Genomic DNA, 18,848 nt, shown 5'->3' on the forward strand with positions numbered 1-18,848 from the left:
ACATGGTGTGATGTCAACAGCCACGTGTGGTTAACATGTCTTATCGTCTGCTGGGAGCATTTTGTTCAGCAGGTGGTCAGTGACTCACCTGACATTGGTGACGACGACTTCGCCTCTGATTCCTATCTCGGCTTGTCCACACTTCTTGCAGATCGTCAGACTAGCGCGACTGTATGACCTCACCCGGTGCAGTCGGAGTGTGTCACGCAGCCTTTAGCGATGACAAATTCTCCAACGGTTTTTCTCGGTCCTGTTCTGAAATTCCGGGGAAAGCATTGTTCTGAAATATAAGGAACTCTGCGGTTGTCTCCTTATTTTCAATACCTGTTTCATTTGACTTAAAAACATCTTGAAGCGACATTGAGACAGTGCCACACAGCGATCACAACTTTTTAACAATATATCCATAACTACGATTGTTTCCTTATTTATTTTCACGTAAAAGGAATCACAATGCGGAAATACAACTTTGTTACATCTGTAATCGGATTGTTCATGGCCTTTGCTTCTCTGTGCGTGTTAGCGAGTGCTTACGGGTAGAAATCGCGAAACGAGTTTTAGCAGCATGGGTTAAAGTCCTTTGTCGCAAGGTAAAGACTTTGTAAACTAATCACTCTTAAAACATCGTAGTTTTATTGGGTTTTTAGCAATAATAGAAACCATACATACACCACACACTGGCCTTGCGATGGCAGTACCTCACAGTGGGTCCGCAGTGACACTTTGCCACATGACATGTCAGAAACACGCGGGCTGCGGCGACCACCACCACCAACAACAGCAACAAAATAATAATAATTGTTGAAAGGGCGTCTGTCGTTATGTTTGAAAGTAAGTAGAGTGGCAGCTTCAGGTGACCATCACTAAAGCTGACTTAGGTCATTTACATTATTGTTGACTTTGTTTACCTTACCGATGTGCCAATGTCAGCAGACAAAGGCGGGTGTTCTCGGACCTGGGTGTGGACAGAACTTGCCTTGTCAACGATCATTTTCTTAACATGTTCAAAACGACTAGTTTCGCGAATCTCTGTCCTAGAGACTCCGGAGTTGGTTCAGGCAGACGAAAAAAAATCGTTTTTGTTTTCTCCTTGTCTGAAGCAGAAGGGGTGCGTGTCCAGAAAGGTGTCCACTCTAGTCGGGTGGGGGAATAGATGGGTAGTTGGAGTGGTTTTTTTTTTTTTTGAGTCTGTTTCTGTATCATCACCACCTACATATAATCACTCGCATCTTGCAGCACAATTTATCTCCGACCTGCAGCTTGTGACGAAGAAGCATCAGATTGATTTATTTGTTGTTGTGGAATAATGCGCCATGTTTCGACGTACATCCGTTTAAAACCGCCGAAGATGTGCGCGTGTATGAAGGGGTGGAGGAGGGCGGAGGAGTGTGGTGTGGCTGCCATCGATGGTAGTGTCACCTAGCGGCTTGGTCCGCGTGACGTCACCCTGCCTGGTGGCCGGGCAGCGGTCGGTGTACACTGCGTGGGAAGGCGAGAGCTTTGCCTCTGGGCCCGTGTGTGTGACTGTACCGTATTCCTTCAGCCCAACACTTTGATTCCTAAAATATAATTGTATTCAGCATTTTGTTTAATGTGATAGTGACGTTATCATGTTGGTCAAATAAGCCGCAGGGGTAGGGGTGGAGGTAAGGGTGTGTGTGGGTGGGGTGGGGGTAGAATGTGAACAGAAGCACCAGCAGAAAAATTTGGTTTCTGGCCCTTAATAAATTCATCTGAAGTATACTTTAAAATTTGTTGGGTGCACATGCGGGCTTTATAGAAATTACTGGCCCTTGTGTGGAGCACAACTAACAGAAAAATATGGCAATCATACGTTGATCATGCTTGCAGAGATCTGTGGCTGGTGTGCATTTTAGTGCATACATGTGTGGTTGTGTGTGTGTGAGAGAGAATAAAAGATCTAGGCGGTATTGGTTCCATTTGATTATCATTAGTGAAGTAAAAGAAAGACTTTTAGCAAGCTTTTCACTTTCTGATGCAGGAGAGCGACAACTTGTGGTGGGATGCTTTCGCAACAGAGTTTTTTGAGGATGATGCCTCCCTCACACTCACTTTCTGTTTGGAGGATGGGCCAAAACGATACAGTAAGTATACGGACTTTGAGAAAATAGAAGACAGCAGAAGAGACTGTTCAATCACTAAACTCTATCTGTCCCCTTTGTCTTTTACCTTTCCCTTCATCATTTACTTTTCCATTCATTATTTACCTTCCTCTCATTTCCTTTCTTCTCACTCACTCTTCTTGTCTTCGCCTCATCACATACGTTCTGTCTTGGTTGTCATGCATTGTGCAGATGGTCAGTGTGTGGCTAGGTCTTGGTATTTCAAGTAGGGATTAGAATTATGCAACTTCTGTCAGTTTTGATAAGAGCTGATTAAAGTAAGGTATCCATGTTTATATATAATGTAGTGTTTGATTCAAGCTTCAGGATAACAGAATTGGTGTTCTATTAATTTTGGCTTGCCAGTTTAGAACTGGGAACATTTTGAGATGATGTAGATTGACAAAGAGACATGTCTTCATCAGGAAGATTGCTCAAATGTAAGAACAGTGGCAACTGTGAAAGATGGGCTTTGATTTCTGTCCACTTGTAATTAACCTTGTGATTAATTTTAATCTTTCTTTTTTCATAATGTTGACATTATCCACCCATTATTTGACAACACTAGTTGCTTTTTCCCCGGAAGATACAAGACTTTGTTTTTGTCAACCATTTTTATCTTGCCAGCAATTTATGGTTGATGTATTGTGCTTGCCTTTTTTCTCAACAGCCATTGCCCGCACGCTGATTCCCCGTTACTTCCGCAGCATATTTGAGGGGGGAGTCACTGACTTGTACTATGTGTTGAAGTATCCAAAAGAGTCCTTCCACAATACTACAATTACCCTAGACTGTGAACAGGCCTTGATGGTCACACAGCATGGCAAACCCATGTTCCCTAATGTAAGTATTCTCAGATATACTTTAGTTGTATTTTTCAGGAAGTTTCTGTAATTATGTGTTGCTTTTCACACACTTGTAAAGTCTCCAGAAACATAGCAGCATTTTTCTGATACATTTATATATATAACAGCCCTAGGCAATATCAGTTTTATTCACTTTAAAAAAAGAGTTATTAAAAACATTAAAGCATGATTTATGATAATGATTTTTGTTAATTTTGTATTCAGCTTACATGGTGGTGGGGCAGGAATAAAAAGTAATATATCTGTCTGTACTTGTGTGTCTGTTGCACTGAGTATGTAGCAAAACACATCAGTTTCAAGCTTGCTACTCCTGTTAAAGAGAGCTTCTCTTCACCCCACCCCAAAAAAAAAAAAATCCAGTTTTCAAATCATGACACCTTTGTTGTCAAATGTTTCACCAATGAGTCTTAATGCCCTCTCAGCTGAAAATCTAGATTGTATCCATGATAGAGTATATATAATAAAGAAGGTTTATAGCCTGTGTATAAAATTAAGAAATATGTCCAGAGTGTCTGCTGGCTACAGTGGATGCACAACTGACATCAGTGTTGAGCTATAAATGCCATCATATGGTTAATTGTCATTGCTGGTGCAGCAGGTAGCATTGGAAGATGGCGAGGATAGTTGTGAGGAGTACATCAGTGTAGGACCAAATACAGGGTCTTTATAAGTAGGTAACAGTGAAGAAATTCTCAATGACTTCAAAGATTTCTGGTGACTTATTCCCAGGTAATCACAGAAGGAAGGCTTATACTAGAATTTACATTTGATGACCTGATGAGGATCCGCTCCTGGCATTTTGCCATCCGCCAGCATCGGGAACTTATTCCACGCAGTGTTATAGCTCTGCAGGTTAGTGTGCACTGTGTATGTCAAAGTTTTGGTGTGAGTAGGTAGATGGGTATGCAAGGGAAGATAAATGCAAGCTTTCAGCCAAAACGTTAATTATTAAAGATGTGATTCAGGTTCTTTCCCATTAGTAACAAAAAAAATGTTCTCGATGTATGAGGTTCCCCACCACTCCCATCCCTTTTATTAGGTTTTTCTTGACTAAATAACTTTTCTTGTCTTTTAGTTTTTGCCTCTTTGAGTAAGATATCTCATTTTCCTCTAAAATTAGCAAATGCTTCAGTTCTTTTTTATCTAAAAAGATGATGTTATGGGATAGGATGGACTTGGGTTTGTAAATTAAACTTTTGGGCCCTCTTTTTCCCAAGATTCAAGAACTTCTATAGTAACATATTTCTTGTCTTGTGCATTTATCTGAAATAAGATTTATTTCACTTAAAGAAATTGTTTCCCTTCAGCATGTTAACACTTCATGATCTCAGGTATAAATTATTTTGTTTTTCTTTGTTATTGTTAGTTTGGTTTTTTTTGTAAGAAAAAGAAGGAAACAATGCAATTTGTAAACAATATGCCCTGTTGACCCTCAGATGTGTTTTACTGGTTGACAGTATTTGTTCTGTTAGTTTAAATGATCTGTGAAAGCTATCTTTTTCTTACAGCAAGACCCAGCAATGATAGAACAGTTGTCCAAAAATATCACACGGCAAGGCCTGACAAACTACACACTTAACTTTCTAAGGGTAAGTCTTTGACGTGCTTCTTTTTTTTATTTGTATATTGTTATTGTCACACAAGGAAGAGAGTCCAAAGACATTTATTTTCTTAGATAAATTCAAGAGTTACGGATTGTACAGAGGACACCTCTGAGGCTGGATCTGTCAGTTTGTAGTAAAAGTAGTCCATTGATCTTTAGTTAAATCATCTTCAACTGAAATAATGTCCCATGAAATAAGATATGGCTAATTGCTGTCATGGCTCTGAGCCAGTTTGCTGATTACATATAACACACTGGGCTTTATGATTTTAAAGCTGTTTTGTGTAGTAGCTATAAATGTGTTTGTGCCTGGACAGCTGTGTGTCATATTGGAGCCCATGCAAGAGCTGATGTCTCGGCACAAGGCTTATGGCCTGAACCCTCGTGATTGTCTCAAGACCACACTTTTCCAGAAGTGGCAAAGAATGGTGGCACCTCCAGGCAAAGGTTAGAGTTTATGAAAAAAAATGTTTACACAAAGTATAGATTCTTCTTTTTCTCTTCAGTTACCTTTTGTGCTGCTGTACTAGTGTACTATGGTTATTTATATGTGTGTGCAAGTACTTGCATGCTTGTGTGTGCATAATACTTGTTAATGTCCACAAAGATAAATGCAGAAAGGATTTGTTAGTATTTTGACACTAATGCACTAGCAGTGGTCAAGTTCTAAGTAAAAACCCAGTAAGGATTATAAATGTTTGTCTTCCATACACATTAAATAAGTATTTCTCACTCTATGTACATTTATATACAACATATTAGCAAGTCAGATTGCATATTATTATACATATGAAAGAAAAAGAAAAATTGCACACAAAAAAATGGTGTGCAAAAATCTTATCAGGGTAGGGAATCATAAGATGTAGAAGTTGAAGGCCTTACTGTATAAGATGTATAATAAACCAGACATGAATGGTGATTTTTTTGTCATTACATGTTTTATTTGTATAACATCATAATAATAACAGAAGCTAGTTTGTTCCATCAAGGATCAGGTTGACATCGACTATTACATTGTTATGTACATTTTTGTGCCGAGTCAGTAAAACCCTTGATATGTGTATGTGGGGCAGACCACCAACAAGTTTTACTGAAAATCTGCCCTTAAAGATTGCCATACCATGGCCTGGCATCCCCGTAAGGGTTTAATTGGAGTATTGTAAGACTTACTAGCTTTATGTATAGTCTGTATATATATTCATATAACATATAGTTTTAATGTGGTAAGTTAATCATAAAGCTATTTCTTTTGGTTTAATTTTGATAGAATCCACACGACCACCCAGCAAACGACGGAAGAGGAAGGCTTCTACAAGTAACAACAGTAACACAGGCAATGCCAACAACCGGGACGTGCCCCCATCAGGCAAGCAGAAACGCTCTCCTGGTCCTCCGGGCTTCAGCATCGGATCCTCAGTGCCAGGGGTAACTCTTGACACTTGCCACCTCCATCACTGGCCTTGTGACCCCCATCTTCTCTCCAGACCCCCACCCATCCCACCATCACCTGCCCCGTGTGGCCTTTTTTTTAAAAAAATCATATTGTTGCATGCATATGCATGCATGCATGTATTTTCTCACACACACAACATACACACACAATTTTCCTTATTGATATCCTTGATTTGATACTCTTTTGCTTATTTGGTTTTCGTATTCTCCTTATTCCCAGTCCCATATAGACCATCTGGCTCTGTGGGTCTTTCAACCTGGTTTGTTGCTTGGGTGCAGGGCATTTTGACCCGCAATTCTATCTCCATCAGATGCTTGGTGCTTGGGTCCTTTTTCTTTTCTCCTTCTTGTCAGATATATGTTATGGTGATGGCTGGCCACCTAAAACATTTAAACGTTTGGAAGAAAGAAGTGGAAATCAGGTTATTTGTTTCTCTTTTATCTGTTGTAAATAACAACCAGAATGGAGCAGTATTCCAGAGGTTTTGGGGTTAAAAATCCTTTTCATCATTTGACAGATCTATCATTCCCTATTTCACTCTGGGTTCTTAAATGATTTAACATACTAAACTTCCATATAATTGATATCCACAAATATTTTGGTGATGGTGAATTTTTTCAACCATAAGCTAAGTACACCAAACTCTTATTAAGGTGTTGTCATGTATTTTTATTATCGTTATGTGATGTTAGATTAAATTAAAAAAAAAATTATTTTCTTCTGTGGCTTCTTGAACAGAAACAAGTACATTTCTGTATTAATTTTTTAGTCAGCTAAAAGCTGATGAAGCAGTCAGTATGTTTTTATAGTTATTATTATTTGATGCTAGATTGAATTAAAAACTATAATTTTGATTCTTCTGGGGTTTCTGACAAAAAATAAATTATTTTTGGTTTTATTTTTGAGTCAACCAAAAGCTAAATAAAAGGTTGTGTATGTTTTTAAGGACTGTTAAAAGGTAATCTTTAATATGTACTAAATAAAAATGTAGTGCAACAGGAAATCAAGTCATGCAACAAATTGTAATGGAAACTCTGACACTTTAAATGTCCCCTGTGTAACATTCTACTTCAGGTTGAATTTAGACACTCTGGGTTGTTGGATTATTTGTGAGGCTGTATTCAGTAGGATAAAGTGAAAACATTCATAATTGAAGAAACACTTGTTTAACTAATTTTGAAGATTGCCTGTTAAAGTTACATTTGTGTACACAGACAAGGCACGAGTTGTTCTTGATTGTTCAGTTCATGGAAATAACTGTACATTTGACTCAGCTGACAATCTAGAGATGGTCCCTTTCTTTGAGACCTTTGTCAGTTGAAGCACTGGAGGACATGAAGACAGGTTTGAGCTGTAAATTATTCTGACTCGTGCAAGTTCTGGTCCTCTGTACTGTGCCTTTGGCCAGTTGTGCAGTTCATGTTGAAACTTCGTGTAGCACCCCTTAAACTTACTCTGGATTTGCAGACTTCCTGTCTCTGGACCTTTTGGCAAAGGCCATTTTTAATGACAAGCTGTTTTTCCTTATCTGACTGCAATCATTGTAAGTCAATACAAAGACACGATACTTTCCATAACAGTTTTTATCTGTTTCTTCTTCCATCTGCCCTTTTTTCCATGCTCATGAAAACAATCTCAGAACTTTTTGTTAATTTAAAAATACAAGTCACATTGACAGTGATGACCCAGTTCTTTTTGAGGCCCCCATCAATCATCCCCACCAGTCCCTATCTGTGGCCTCCCCCCTATTCCCTCATCTGGATACCCTCACACCCATGCCCCCCTCCATTTCTGTTACTGTTGCATCTGAGTTTGCAGTATTGATTTGTGGTATGATTTCCTTTATTGTGATGCTAGTCCCTGGGATCTACTCTCACTGTAGGGCACTGCTAGGATGCCGAGCTGGGGCCTCTCTGTCTTTTGACCTTCCATGCCAGCATCAGTGAAAGGGGATTTCCCCTGGCTCATTCTTGCCCATTTCTGTTTTACAACTAATAAATCGTGGCTGAAATTTCGCACTGACTGAGCTGGAGCATGCATGGGTCACAGGACAGAGGATTCAGGCTTTTTTTGAAAAAAAAAGAAACCAAATGATTTTCATGCTGCTGTTTTTGTGCATGAGTGGATGTGTCTGCAGATACCAGGAGAGCATTGTAGACATTGTTTTTGTCATATTGTGTGTTGTCAGTATTGTGAAATGTGTGACAGGCATTGTGAAATGTGTGAAATATGTCTTGTTATGGTAGAGGGATCAAAACATTTACAAGAAAAACAAAAAGTCCTTTCTCTATGATTTTAAAAAAAAAAACAACAAAATTTAAAGAGGCATGAATTTAATCTGTTCTGTATGTTCTGCTTAAATTCATCAATAATGACTTTAGATGAGCAGTGTGGTGCATTTTTCTCAAAGCATTATCTTGGAAAATGTTATGTAGTGTTGAAAAGACATAAATTTTATAAATAAAGCAGTTGTTTGTGGCAGGCAGTGGTGGAAACCTGATAAAATCCATACTTTTTCTCTGATCCCCACTAAACTTGGCAAGAGTATTTGTTTTGATTTTGGTTCTAGCATAGTTTGTTTGGTAGGTGTACATTTATCCATATCATGCTTATTTTTTATGTTTATTTTATCCCTTCTAAGATATTACTGCTTGCTCCAAATGAAAATAGTACTACAAGAAAAATATTGTAATGTGCCCCTACTACACAAAACAATCATTGACACTGTCATAATTTGAATAATTGTCAACTGCATTGTAATCTAAAATAACATTGATTGCAAAGAGAGGGCAGTGAAGAGGGGAGAGCAGGAAGAACAAGCAGCAGTTAAAGAGAGAGGAGAAAGAGAGGAAAAGCCATCAACAGAGTTGCAAAGAGAGAGATGGGAATGAGGAAGAAAGTTGTGTGCTACACAGCACTGAACCAATTTTTATCACCCTCTTCACTGGTAATGCCATGCTGACCACGAGCTTTCAACTTGTCAAGTTAGGGAAGAAACATACAAGAGTACCAGCAAGTATTTTATATTGTACTACACCAAGACCACACAGAAATAAATTTGACTCAAATGAAGTGGCAGATCAAAAGTTGACAATACAATTGTTGCCGGAAACGTTTGCTAGACAAATTATGTAAGCAGCACAAAGTGCCCCACCTAGTCGTTGAACATAAATGAGCAGTTTTGATAAGGCTAGGATTTATAAATATCCCTTAGACTTCAGTTTTTATTTATTTAAGAAAACTTGCCCAGCACATCATGTGTATTTGGCAGGGAGTGCTGTATTTGCTTTTAAAATCTTCGTAGCTCCACAGCTTTATTGTAGACATGCCCTATCTTTATCATTTGAAATCAACTATGTAGTCAAGTGTCAGTTACCTCTTCATCGTGGAAGCCCAGGCGATTTTTAAAAACATGTAGAAGTGAAATAAAAGTAGATGCAAATGAATGCAGGTTATCTGACACATGGCAGCAGAAGAAAGTGGCTGATGCAGAGAGTTGGGTAGTGGCTTCTAGTTCTTGTCAGGAGATAAATAGTTCAATAAAGATATGTATCATATTGCCTGCCCTGTGAAATATCGTGTGAAGTACCCCATAAAATAAGCTAGATTTCTGAAGCAGTCCTAGATCCAGTCCCGTATAATCAGTCATGCAGGGAATTTACCTGCTGACCAGCTGATAGGTCATAGGTCAGGATGATATAGTGCATGACTGGGAGATGCTTGGAGTCAGTCTTGACATTGCTAAGTGTTTTGTACTGCATATATCCTAGGACACTTTTTTAAACTAGAAAGGATATATGGCTTCTATATGTCCTTATGTGCCTAAGCAGTTGCATGTGTATGAATGAGTGTAAGTGATTTAATTCAGGGCCTCTGTTGTTTATAAATGATAGGTTTTTGTGGTTTGCTGTTTTACACCCAACCAGCAACAAAATGCTGGGTCTAAATGTACTGGTAGCCAGTGTATGTTGCTAGCAATACTTCTTGCTGCTGCTTTGTGTCTTGACACATGTCATGAGACAGATCTGCAGTGACCATGCACCAGACTAGCACTTCAGCCATGCAGAACTGTAAGACCATAATAGTTGTTTATGAATCAGATATGAGGACATGACACTTCTTTTAGCAAAAACCTGCAAAATAATTTACATGGACAGTATCTATTTTGGGGGGGTTTTGGGTTGGTTTTTTTTTTTTTTCAATTTGTTGGCTAGTTATTAACAGTGGATTGAGGCTAGTTATCAACGATGGCTTGTTATAAAAGGGAAATAGTCCCTATTTCCACTAATACCCACCCACCCTCACTCAAATATGATAGTTTATAACTATGTTGACGGGGGTTTTAAGGTGCATTTAATTTTTCACCGAACTAAAACATTTTCTCTTTGTAGTTATCATTTGCATCAGAAGAGTATTCTGCTTTACTTGTGTAAACTTTTCTGTCCCCTTTGTCCATATAATAAATGTACAAGATTTTTCACATGTGAAATGTGAACTAGCCATTGCTGAAAATATGTCCAGGGTGGTTGCTGTGCATAGCAAAATGAAACAAGTTAATGTAGGCTTCTTTTTTTTCTTGTTTTTTTTCTTTCTTTTTTTTAAATAGAAACAACTTGATCAAATGTTCTTAATGTTACATATCATCAATCTGTAAAGATTTCACTCAGTGGTATTGGTTGGAAACTTTAGTAAATTTTGGTAAGAATAATAATTTTTTTATATTCAAATGACACCAACAATAATAATGGATGTTAACCATGCCCATACCTCCAAGCAAAAGATAATGGCATAGCACAGCAAAGAGTTTTTAAATTAAAGTGACTAACTAAAAGAAAGACCAGGATCACAGACCATGCAGGTATGTGGGATTTAGGAAGTGGAAGAGTGGAAGAAATGTCTGAAACATTGACACAGAATGAAAAAAAATGAGCATATGAACATGTGAAAACTGGGACTAAAACTTAAAGTACTCCAGAAGATGTCTGAATTGTTCAAAATTTGTGGTGCAGAGCAAAATTGGACCAACTCATTGGGGAGTGAACAATTTAGTCTGGTATGTTGTAGGGAGGGCTTGGACAAAAGCCGAACACTATGTTACATTAGGTAGTTAGTGTGCAGCTTACATTGTGCTAATCTTTATTTAAAGACAGTATTGTTAGCAGCATTATTGTGAACTCTTTTAAAAACATGTCAGCTACGCAGTTGGAAGATAGGAGAGAAATATGTTGTTGCTTATACATTGGCATCAGCATCAAGAAAGGACTAATGTGGTAGGTCCTGCAAAGTTCAAGGAAGATGAGCTTGCAGTGACATTCTAATGAGAATGGTACATCAATGTGTATCCACTAAGAAACATGAAAAAGTGACATTTTCCATAGAAGGCTAAATGGCCGGTGAAGGCAGGTTTAAATTTCAGATTACAGCCTGCTGGAATAATTTGTTTTGTTGTCTGGATATGCCAGAACATTTTGAAAGTGTTGATTCTGCACAAAAACTTTCCTGTTCTGATGATTGCCTCACATTTCTTAACCTTTTATTTTGAAAATAATAGTGTTCTTCGGTGATTCTGTTTTTACAATCAATCAGAAATGTCTATTGTTCTAAACTGCTCGTATGATCATTTCATTTTGAGGTAGATTTTAAAACAAAGTGATGAAGAGCAGCTTTTGTTCTCCTCTTTTGCATTGTTCTCCTACAAACTTTAGAAAGATTTTTTGGATAGCAAACACGAAGTCATTAGTGCATTGTCATAGGACATTAAGAAGGCTGACATAAAACCTGATAGGAAAGAAACCCAATATTTCTGAGCTTTCAGTGAGAGAGAGAGAGCACACATTACTTCTTTTAATAAGGTTGCCATTACCCAGAAAGTGTATACAAATAATATGGCCTTTTGATAACGCATCTTTATTTGTGCATCATACTTGGATTCTACCCCTGTAATCAGATCACACCTCACAGTGGGGCTCTGTAATCTGCATGTGTATGTTGTTCTTTCACCCAGTGCAGTTACTACTAAGCATGACAGTTTGCAAGCTTTACTACTAACAGCAAACTGACAGATACTGCAAGTGTAGAAAAAAAAAAAATCAAATCTAATGTAAATGATGTCTTCCCTGACATTTCATTTAGTTTTAGACATTTTAGTTTGCCTGCCTAGCTTCATGTTAATCAGCTTTTCTTTGTTACATTCTTTCCTCCTCCATTGCAAGTTGTTATGCCTGCACAAGGTTCTTTCTTATATTTTTCTCCTTTTTCTTATTTTCTTATTAGAGATGATAGTATTTAAGCTCTGATGCAGTTTTCAGGCTTGCTTAAAAGAAGGGACAAGATGCAGCAAAGCTTTGTCATGTTTTTTCAGAAGGAAGTGGTGCAGGAAGAAATGATTCAGAATAGGGATAAGATATCTTTAGGATAGAAGTTTAACCTTATGATATAGATGTTAAGTTCCACAAATTTTTGGTGTGGCCAGCAAAATACTTGGCCTTGTCTGCCCAACCAGACACTAACCCCACATTCTTTTTCCTTGTGATGTATGTGCATGTTGCTAGCCAGAAGTTTACATCCCACTGCATGGGAAAGGCAGCTTAACATATGCTCAGTTCTCTTGCACATAGATTAAGTTTGTTATCATCATGGAAAATGACCTGCCAGTCAGATTCAGGTCTAAAGCAGATAAATTAGGTGCATGTTTGACCATAAACAGGCATCCCCCTACCTCTATGTAATATGTGTGTGAATGCAATGTCTGTTGTGCAAACTTTTTCACTTGAGAAGTTTTAAAGAGGTTTTATAGCATTTCAGGTGATGCTAGATATATTGGTAGATTCAGTAGTTACTATAATATAAACAGACAACCCACACCATTTAGAAATACAAGCACAAAAAAGGAAAAGACATTGTATGAGAAGGAAAAGTGGTTCACCTACTATTTGAACTGAGTAACAAAATCAAATGTCTCTCAAAGCAAGGCCATTTATATCTGGACATACAGTAATAAATATATGTGCTGGATTTCTGCAATAAGGCTAGTTTGGATATTTGATAAGTTGGCCTGTATTTTGTCCGCTTGGATAATCTTTATATATCACAACAAAACTTAGATTTTTTTCCCCTTTATAGAATCAATAAGCTGATGCTTATTACTTGCTGTTGGAGTAATAGATCATTATAATTGGAGATATGATACCATCGTTAAAAGATCAAAAGTTTTTCTGACCAAAAATCTTGGTGTATTGTCTGAGTCTTGTAATGAACCTTTCATATTAAGAGTACAGAGGATGGACAAATTTAGCAATTAGTACATTTGTGACAGTGAAAAGAGACCAGACAGATTTGTTTCTTGACTAAAGTGTTGCTGACAGTTGTATCTAACAACTGCATTGCCAGCAATCTCAAACATCCCACATTCAGTAACACCCAGGAAGAAATAAAGTCATTTTTTGAAGACCTTTCTCTTCAGAGAAGAGTTTAAAATGGAGTTCTGTTTGTTAAAAGCATTTACAGTGATAAACTACTTCAGGACAGATCCTTTTTGGAGTATTTGCAACTGGCAGTTAGCTCCAAATAAACCAGTTAGCAAAAGACCTGAGACTGATGTGAAAGCAGTTAAGAAAGAGCTACTTTGTGTGTGGGGGTGGGTAATGTGGAGTCCTCAGAATCAAGCATTGTCTTTAACTGTATCTGAGCCAGATTTATGTAGTAGCAAATGCGAACAGTCCTGGCAAACAAGGTCAGAGTGATGGTATCGATGAGTTGCCACCAGTTTGTTCTTCAGCTAAGTCAAGTAATGCCATCACAGGTCATCTGATAATCAGAGGTTGGATATAGTGGAATGTTTAGGAATCAGACTACTGTTTTTTGTAGCTAAAAACCTTAGTCTTTTGGTGGAGGAACAGTCTAAGTCAAAGAAGAAAGGATGGAGGAATGTGTCAGTTCCTTTCCCCCTTCTGCCAGATATAATACTGTCTTAGTATTTAGGTATATTGATAATGCAAGAGAAACAGCGGTGTATGTTGTCTTGGGGATGGAAGGAGAAGAATATGACACAAAATAACTAATAGCAAACAGTATTTTTCAAGGCACTCAACATCAAATTTTCAAAGTCGGTATTATGGCATCAGGAAGTATTGCTACTTGTGTATTGAACTGTCCATGTGGCTTGCTCATTATTTTGTGTTTGTATCACTTGCGGAACTGAAAGTGTGTCTAGCAGCCTGCTGCTGCAGCAGCAATATAGTGTTTGTCTAAGTGAACGAAAGCTTGTGTGGTGATTGGAATATGCATTGATGTGTCCTCAACACTGCATCCACATCATATATACACATGCAGGTGGTCAGTCACACAAGTGTCACATACATGACACGGCCGTCTTTTGGCTTTTTTCAGGACGTGATGGTAGTGGGGGAGCCAACTCTGATGGGCGGTGAGTTTGGAGACGAAGACGAACGACTGATCACGCGTCTGGAGAACAATCAGTATGAGCCAGGGGGACCCGGGCATGGAGAAGATGAGGGTGGAGAACAGAAGTTTTCAACATCACCTGCCTGGGGCGGGGGTCAGGGGGACAAGAAAACTCCACCATCTGCGGTCTCCTCTGCACCACCTCCAACCTCTGTTGCCTCAGAACCAGAAATCAAGACAGAGTAGATGTCAGCACACAAGCAACTTGAAGGATGATAACAGGGATTGCTTAATACACATACAAAAAAATAATCGTGGTGGTGGGAGGGTGGGGGTGTTGTGCTGGTGTACTTGTGTGACCCAGCAGAGGGGCACAAGGAGCGTGATCTGATAAGTTCTCACATTCTAAAGGAGCGTGTTCCACGAACTCGAACATTGTCTGACATTCTAAATGTTCATGACTGCATGATGGTGACAGTGATTACACAGAAAACAGTGTCTGTACGTGTGGCTTGTTCTGGAGTAAAAGAGACAATTGGCCCCCAGTGTTAGTGGGCTGTTCTGTGGAAACAAAAACATTTGCGTGTAAATGTACATTTGTTTGTTTGGGGGGTTTTTTGGTTGTTGTTTTGTTTTTTTGTTTGGAATGCCTTGATCAAGAGGTCGAGTAAAGTGACCACACACAAAAAAATAAAAATGACGATACTGTGTATCTTTCATGTGGCAGGGCTTAACACATTCAAGAGGAGGTTCAGGAACGTTTGACATCTTCATTCATCAGCTATGTGTATTTCTCATACATTTTTAAGCTTATTCTAGAGTCACTGTCCATGTCCTATCTGTTTTGCAAGAAATTGGCTCATGGGTGTTTGCAGTCTTTAAAATGCATGTGTGAACATCTAGAGTTCTTGATGTTAAAAAAAATGTCTGTCAAATATTTTTCTACCATGTCATTTTCTTGCATGGCAGACTTGAACATTACTTTTTGGGAATAAACATTGTTGTCAAAATCAGGGTTCCTGGGATTGGTGAAGTAGGAGTGCTTTTTTTAATAAGAAAAAATAATAAGGGTGCCTTGGTCAATATTTAAGGAATTAATGGTTTCTTTGTTTTGAGCAACTCTTTCAAATTATAAAAGTGTTAGTTGTATTCTGTCTAGAATTCTTAGCTTGAAAAGGAAAAGCGGGAGGCATGGAACAGGTTGGCGTGAGAATGTTAATGGCTGGCAGGGCAAGGCTGTTGTGTCCCATGCTGGTTTTAGTGGAAGACAGGGTGGATATGAGGAAAGTTGCTGGTTGAAATTGGTGTGTTAGTGTGATGTTGATCATTATTAAATCATGCATCATATCACTGCTTGTTATCAGGACTTATTTGTAACAACTACCATTTTGGTTGATCATTTTAATGAGCAATTACAAAACAATAAGGCAGCATAGATGCAAATTCACTTAGCGTGATAATAAAGGCAAGCTTTTTTTTAATAGTCATCGAAAGCATAGCCCAAGGTGTTCTGAAAAAAAGCTTTTTTTAAAAAAATGAAAGTTGTGGGAATCGAGAAGAATTTCCTTATTGTAGTGCCAATATTTTTTTTTAAACTAGTCGTGGGGGTGCATGCAGGCAGTGAGCAGACAAAACGACCTTGTGCAAGTGCTATAAAGCTTTTTGTATGTAAAAGAAATGGTGGTGGCATATGGATATATCACATCTGTTACAAAGTCTTGTAAAAATGACCTTCAGTGATGCATAGTAAATTATAACAATAGGGGCATTAGCTACTGCATGTTGCTGTCCTCAGAATGCAAGAACTTAGAGCTCAAGGTATGTGCATTTCAATATTCCTTGCAGTTTAATTTTTTTTAAATGCAGAGAAGTTCTCAGGATCTTTTGGGTATCCAAGATAGCTTCATCCAAGTGTAATGGTCCTAGCTAGCTCTAGGCGTAGTCAAGATGCACTAATTGGATTTGCCTGTAACTGAAAGCAGACATGGTAAGCCATAAGAATTTGGTGTATTTTCAACAATCTTGAAGTATGCTTTAGTGAGTCACAAAATGTGGCTTTGGTATTTGTATCTCTTTGGCCATTGAGTCATTTAGATTTAGCCTTGGGACTTTAATAGGAAAGGAAATAATGCATGATGTGCAGCTGTCCTGTGCAATGTCACAACCTTAAAACATTGTTCAGAAATTTTTCTGGTTGAGAATACCTTTGGTCAACCAGGTCTGGTAAAAGTACCAAAAGTTTCAGTTTTCACATTGTATCAGTTAAAAGTGAAAGTATACATTGTGGAAGTCATTGCTCACTTATTTAAAAAAAAAGGGGGCAGAGAGAGCTGTCTAAATTATTTATCACATCGGCTTATTGGCATGCACTATCAACTGATGCTGCTTTACCAGCAGGAAAGATAACACATCCTTCAAGACTGTGAACAGAAAAGGCAGAGGGGGAAAACCAACACAGGAGATGGCCATTATTTGCATTTCTGGACATTTTGTTCCTTCCTACTGATAATGGAGAGGTGCTTGTTTTAATGATGTGAGTAATATTCATGAAGCATCTTTATCCACCCTTTCCCTCACATACAGTAAATATGGTGGTGAGTGTCGTTTAATTCAACTGAGGCAAACACTGAATTTTGCAAAACCTAACAAAACAGATATAGAACTGTTCTGTAACATTTTCATTTCATTTATAATGTAAGAGTAGCATTGCATGAAAACATTTCACTCTCCATGGCTTAATTTTTAAATGTTTCACTTTTGGTTGTTTGACCCCTCAACACCAGAAAACACTATATGCCAATGGGTTCAATAACTTCACCTCCTCAGTGGCTTCTTATCTGCTAGTTTTCCCGTCAAGATAACCATTTGGTTCTGACTAGACTGCTTATGTCCATAAATATGAGCCCTGGTACCACATTATATAGCGCTCAGTGCACAGTTTGGCAGAAACCATTGTTGCTGCAAAAACATTCCTGGTACCACTATGATTGGCATCATGCAATCAGCCTGCCATCAGTCAAGATTAGATTATGTTATCGTTAATATGATGAGAAAAAAAAGGCACGTTTCTCGTAGAGAATCAGGGATTTATCCCATCTGACCCGGAGTTTTGACTCATTGTATATTTGATGACTTTTTAAATGAAAATTTTAGCATACTTTGTGCTTGAAGCACGTGAAAATAAGAGGATGTTTTATAACTGTTGTTAACTGACATGTCTTGCTGTTGTGTGCTACATTGTTATAATGTTGTGGATTCTGTTACTTTAACTACTTTGACAGGTTGGTCTATTAAAAGTATTTGATTTTGGTACATGATTTAAGAAATTTTTAGTCTCCAAAAGATATGTTAATACAATCGATGCAGCACCCATTAGCATGATAGTTCTCAAAACTATATCGGAATTGTTAAATAAAAGTTTCAGTAAAGCCCATTTTTGGCTGCTCTTTGGTGTTCCACTGGCTGGGCATGGTTTCTTCCATGCTCGCTGAGCAGTCAAATGTCTGTGGTAAGAGACAGGACAATGCTGCATAGCTCTTGATAAAGAGGTGCATTTTATATGCACAAGCTAATATTTTTACAGGTAGAGATTTTGGTGAGACTGTCATGCAAGAAAAACATGCTGCCATCTTTTGTAGATGTTAATTTTGGCATTTTTTAAATATATATTGTAATGGTTACATCATACTGGCACAATGCATACAGCCTATTAAAAGGTAAATTTATTCCCTGCCTTAAATTTTTTCAGACTGATGATGTAATTACAGCAGAATGTATGACCACTTAGTTCTTCCGGTAAACAGAATATTTTTAACAGTACAAGTTTTTGCTATTTTTATTTTAGACGTTCACGTTTCTTGGTATACTGCGTAAGGTGTTGAAATTTCTGCAATGCCAACAGCACAAGTATTTGGCCACAAAGTAATTTTTCATACACATCAAGAGATCTGCGTACAAGAATATTAATCAGCTTTGCTTTTAACAAGAGTAGCACCTTAAGAGCTACATCACTTGTTTACTTTTTTTTTGTGGCACAGCACTTACAGGTGACTGCTTAAAACATGTTAAAGATGACCCAATGATGGAAGCTGCACAACCGACTTAAATTCCTAAGACTAGCAACAGTAAATGCTATTGTCAATGCAGCTTTTACTAAATTTGTCAGCAGCAGAGGCTAGAGTGACAAAAAGGAAATCTACCTCATATTGAGATACTACTGGAAGAACCAATTATTAGGTATCAGCCTATATACCAGAAAATTGCAGCCAAGCTGTTCACAGAAAGGCTAGTTGCTGTTACCGGTCATTAAAGTAACTATTCACGTGTAATAAACATTGTTTTCAAATATCTGCCCATCCATTATGCGTGGTGTACATGAGTTACCATATGCTGTAAATTTT

At 38.0% G+C, this 18,848-nt stretch overlaps 1 protein-coding gene across 5 annotated transcripts in view; it reads left to right on the forward strand.

Annotated features, from left to right (window-relative positions):
* LOC112563543 (LIM domain-binding protein 2-like) overlaps positions 1-18,267 on the forward strand; it is a 37,077-nt gene extending 18,810 nt beyond the window's left edge. For 4 of the 5 annotated variants that reach the window (XM_025237578.1, XM_025237577.1, XM_025237579.1 and 1 more), the window contains 7 exons: positions 2,003-2,105; positions 2,794-2,966; positions 3,719-3,841; positions 4,498-4,578; positions 4,910-5,039; positions 5,860-6,017; positions 14,434-18,267. In XM_025237578.1, the coding sequence (XP_025093363.1) occupies positions 2,003-2,105; positions 2,794-2,966; positions 3,719-3,841; positions 4,498-4,578; positions 4,910-5,039; positions 5,860-6,017; positions 14,434-14,694 (1,029 nt within the window). In that variant the 3' untranslated portion in view covers positions 14,695-18,267. The remainder of the gene's footprint in view (positions 1-2,002; positions 2,106-2,793; positions 2,967-3,718; positions 3,842-4,497; positions 4,579-4,909; positions 5,040-5,859; positions 6,018-14,433) is intronic. The other variant, XM_025237580.1, reaches the window with a different exon arrangement.
* The last annotated feature ends 581 nt before the right edge of the window (positions 18,268-18,848 follow it).

The sequence above is a fragment of the Pomacea canaliculata genome, linkage group LG5 (genome assembly GCF_003073045.1).
Source record: "Pomacea canaliculata isolate SZHN2017 linkage group LG5, ASM307304v1, whole genome shotgun sequence".
Lineage (NCBI taxonomy): Eukaryota > Metazoa > Mollusca > Gastropoda > Architaenioglossa > Ampullariidae > Pomacea > Pomacea canaliculata.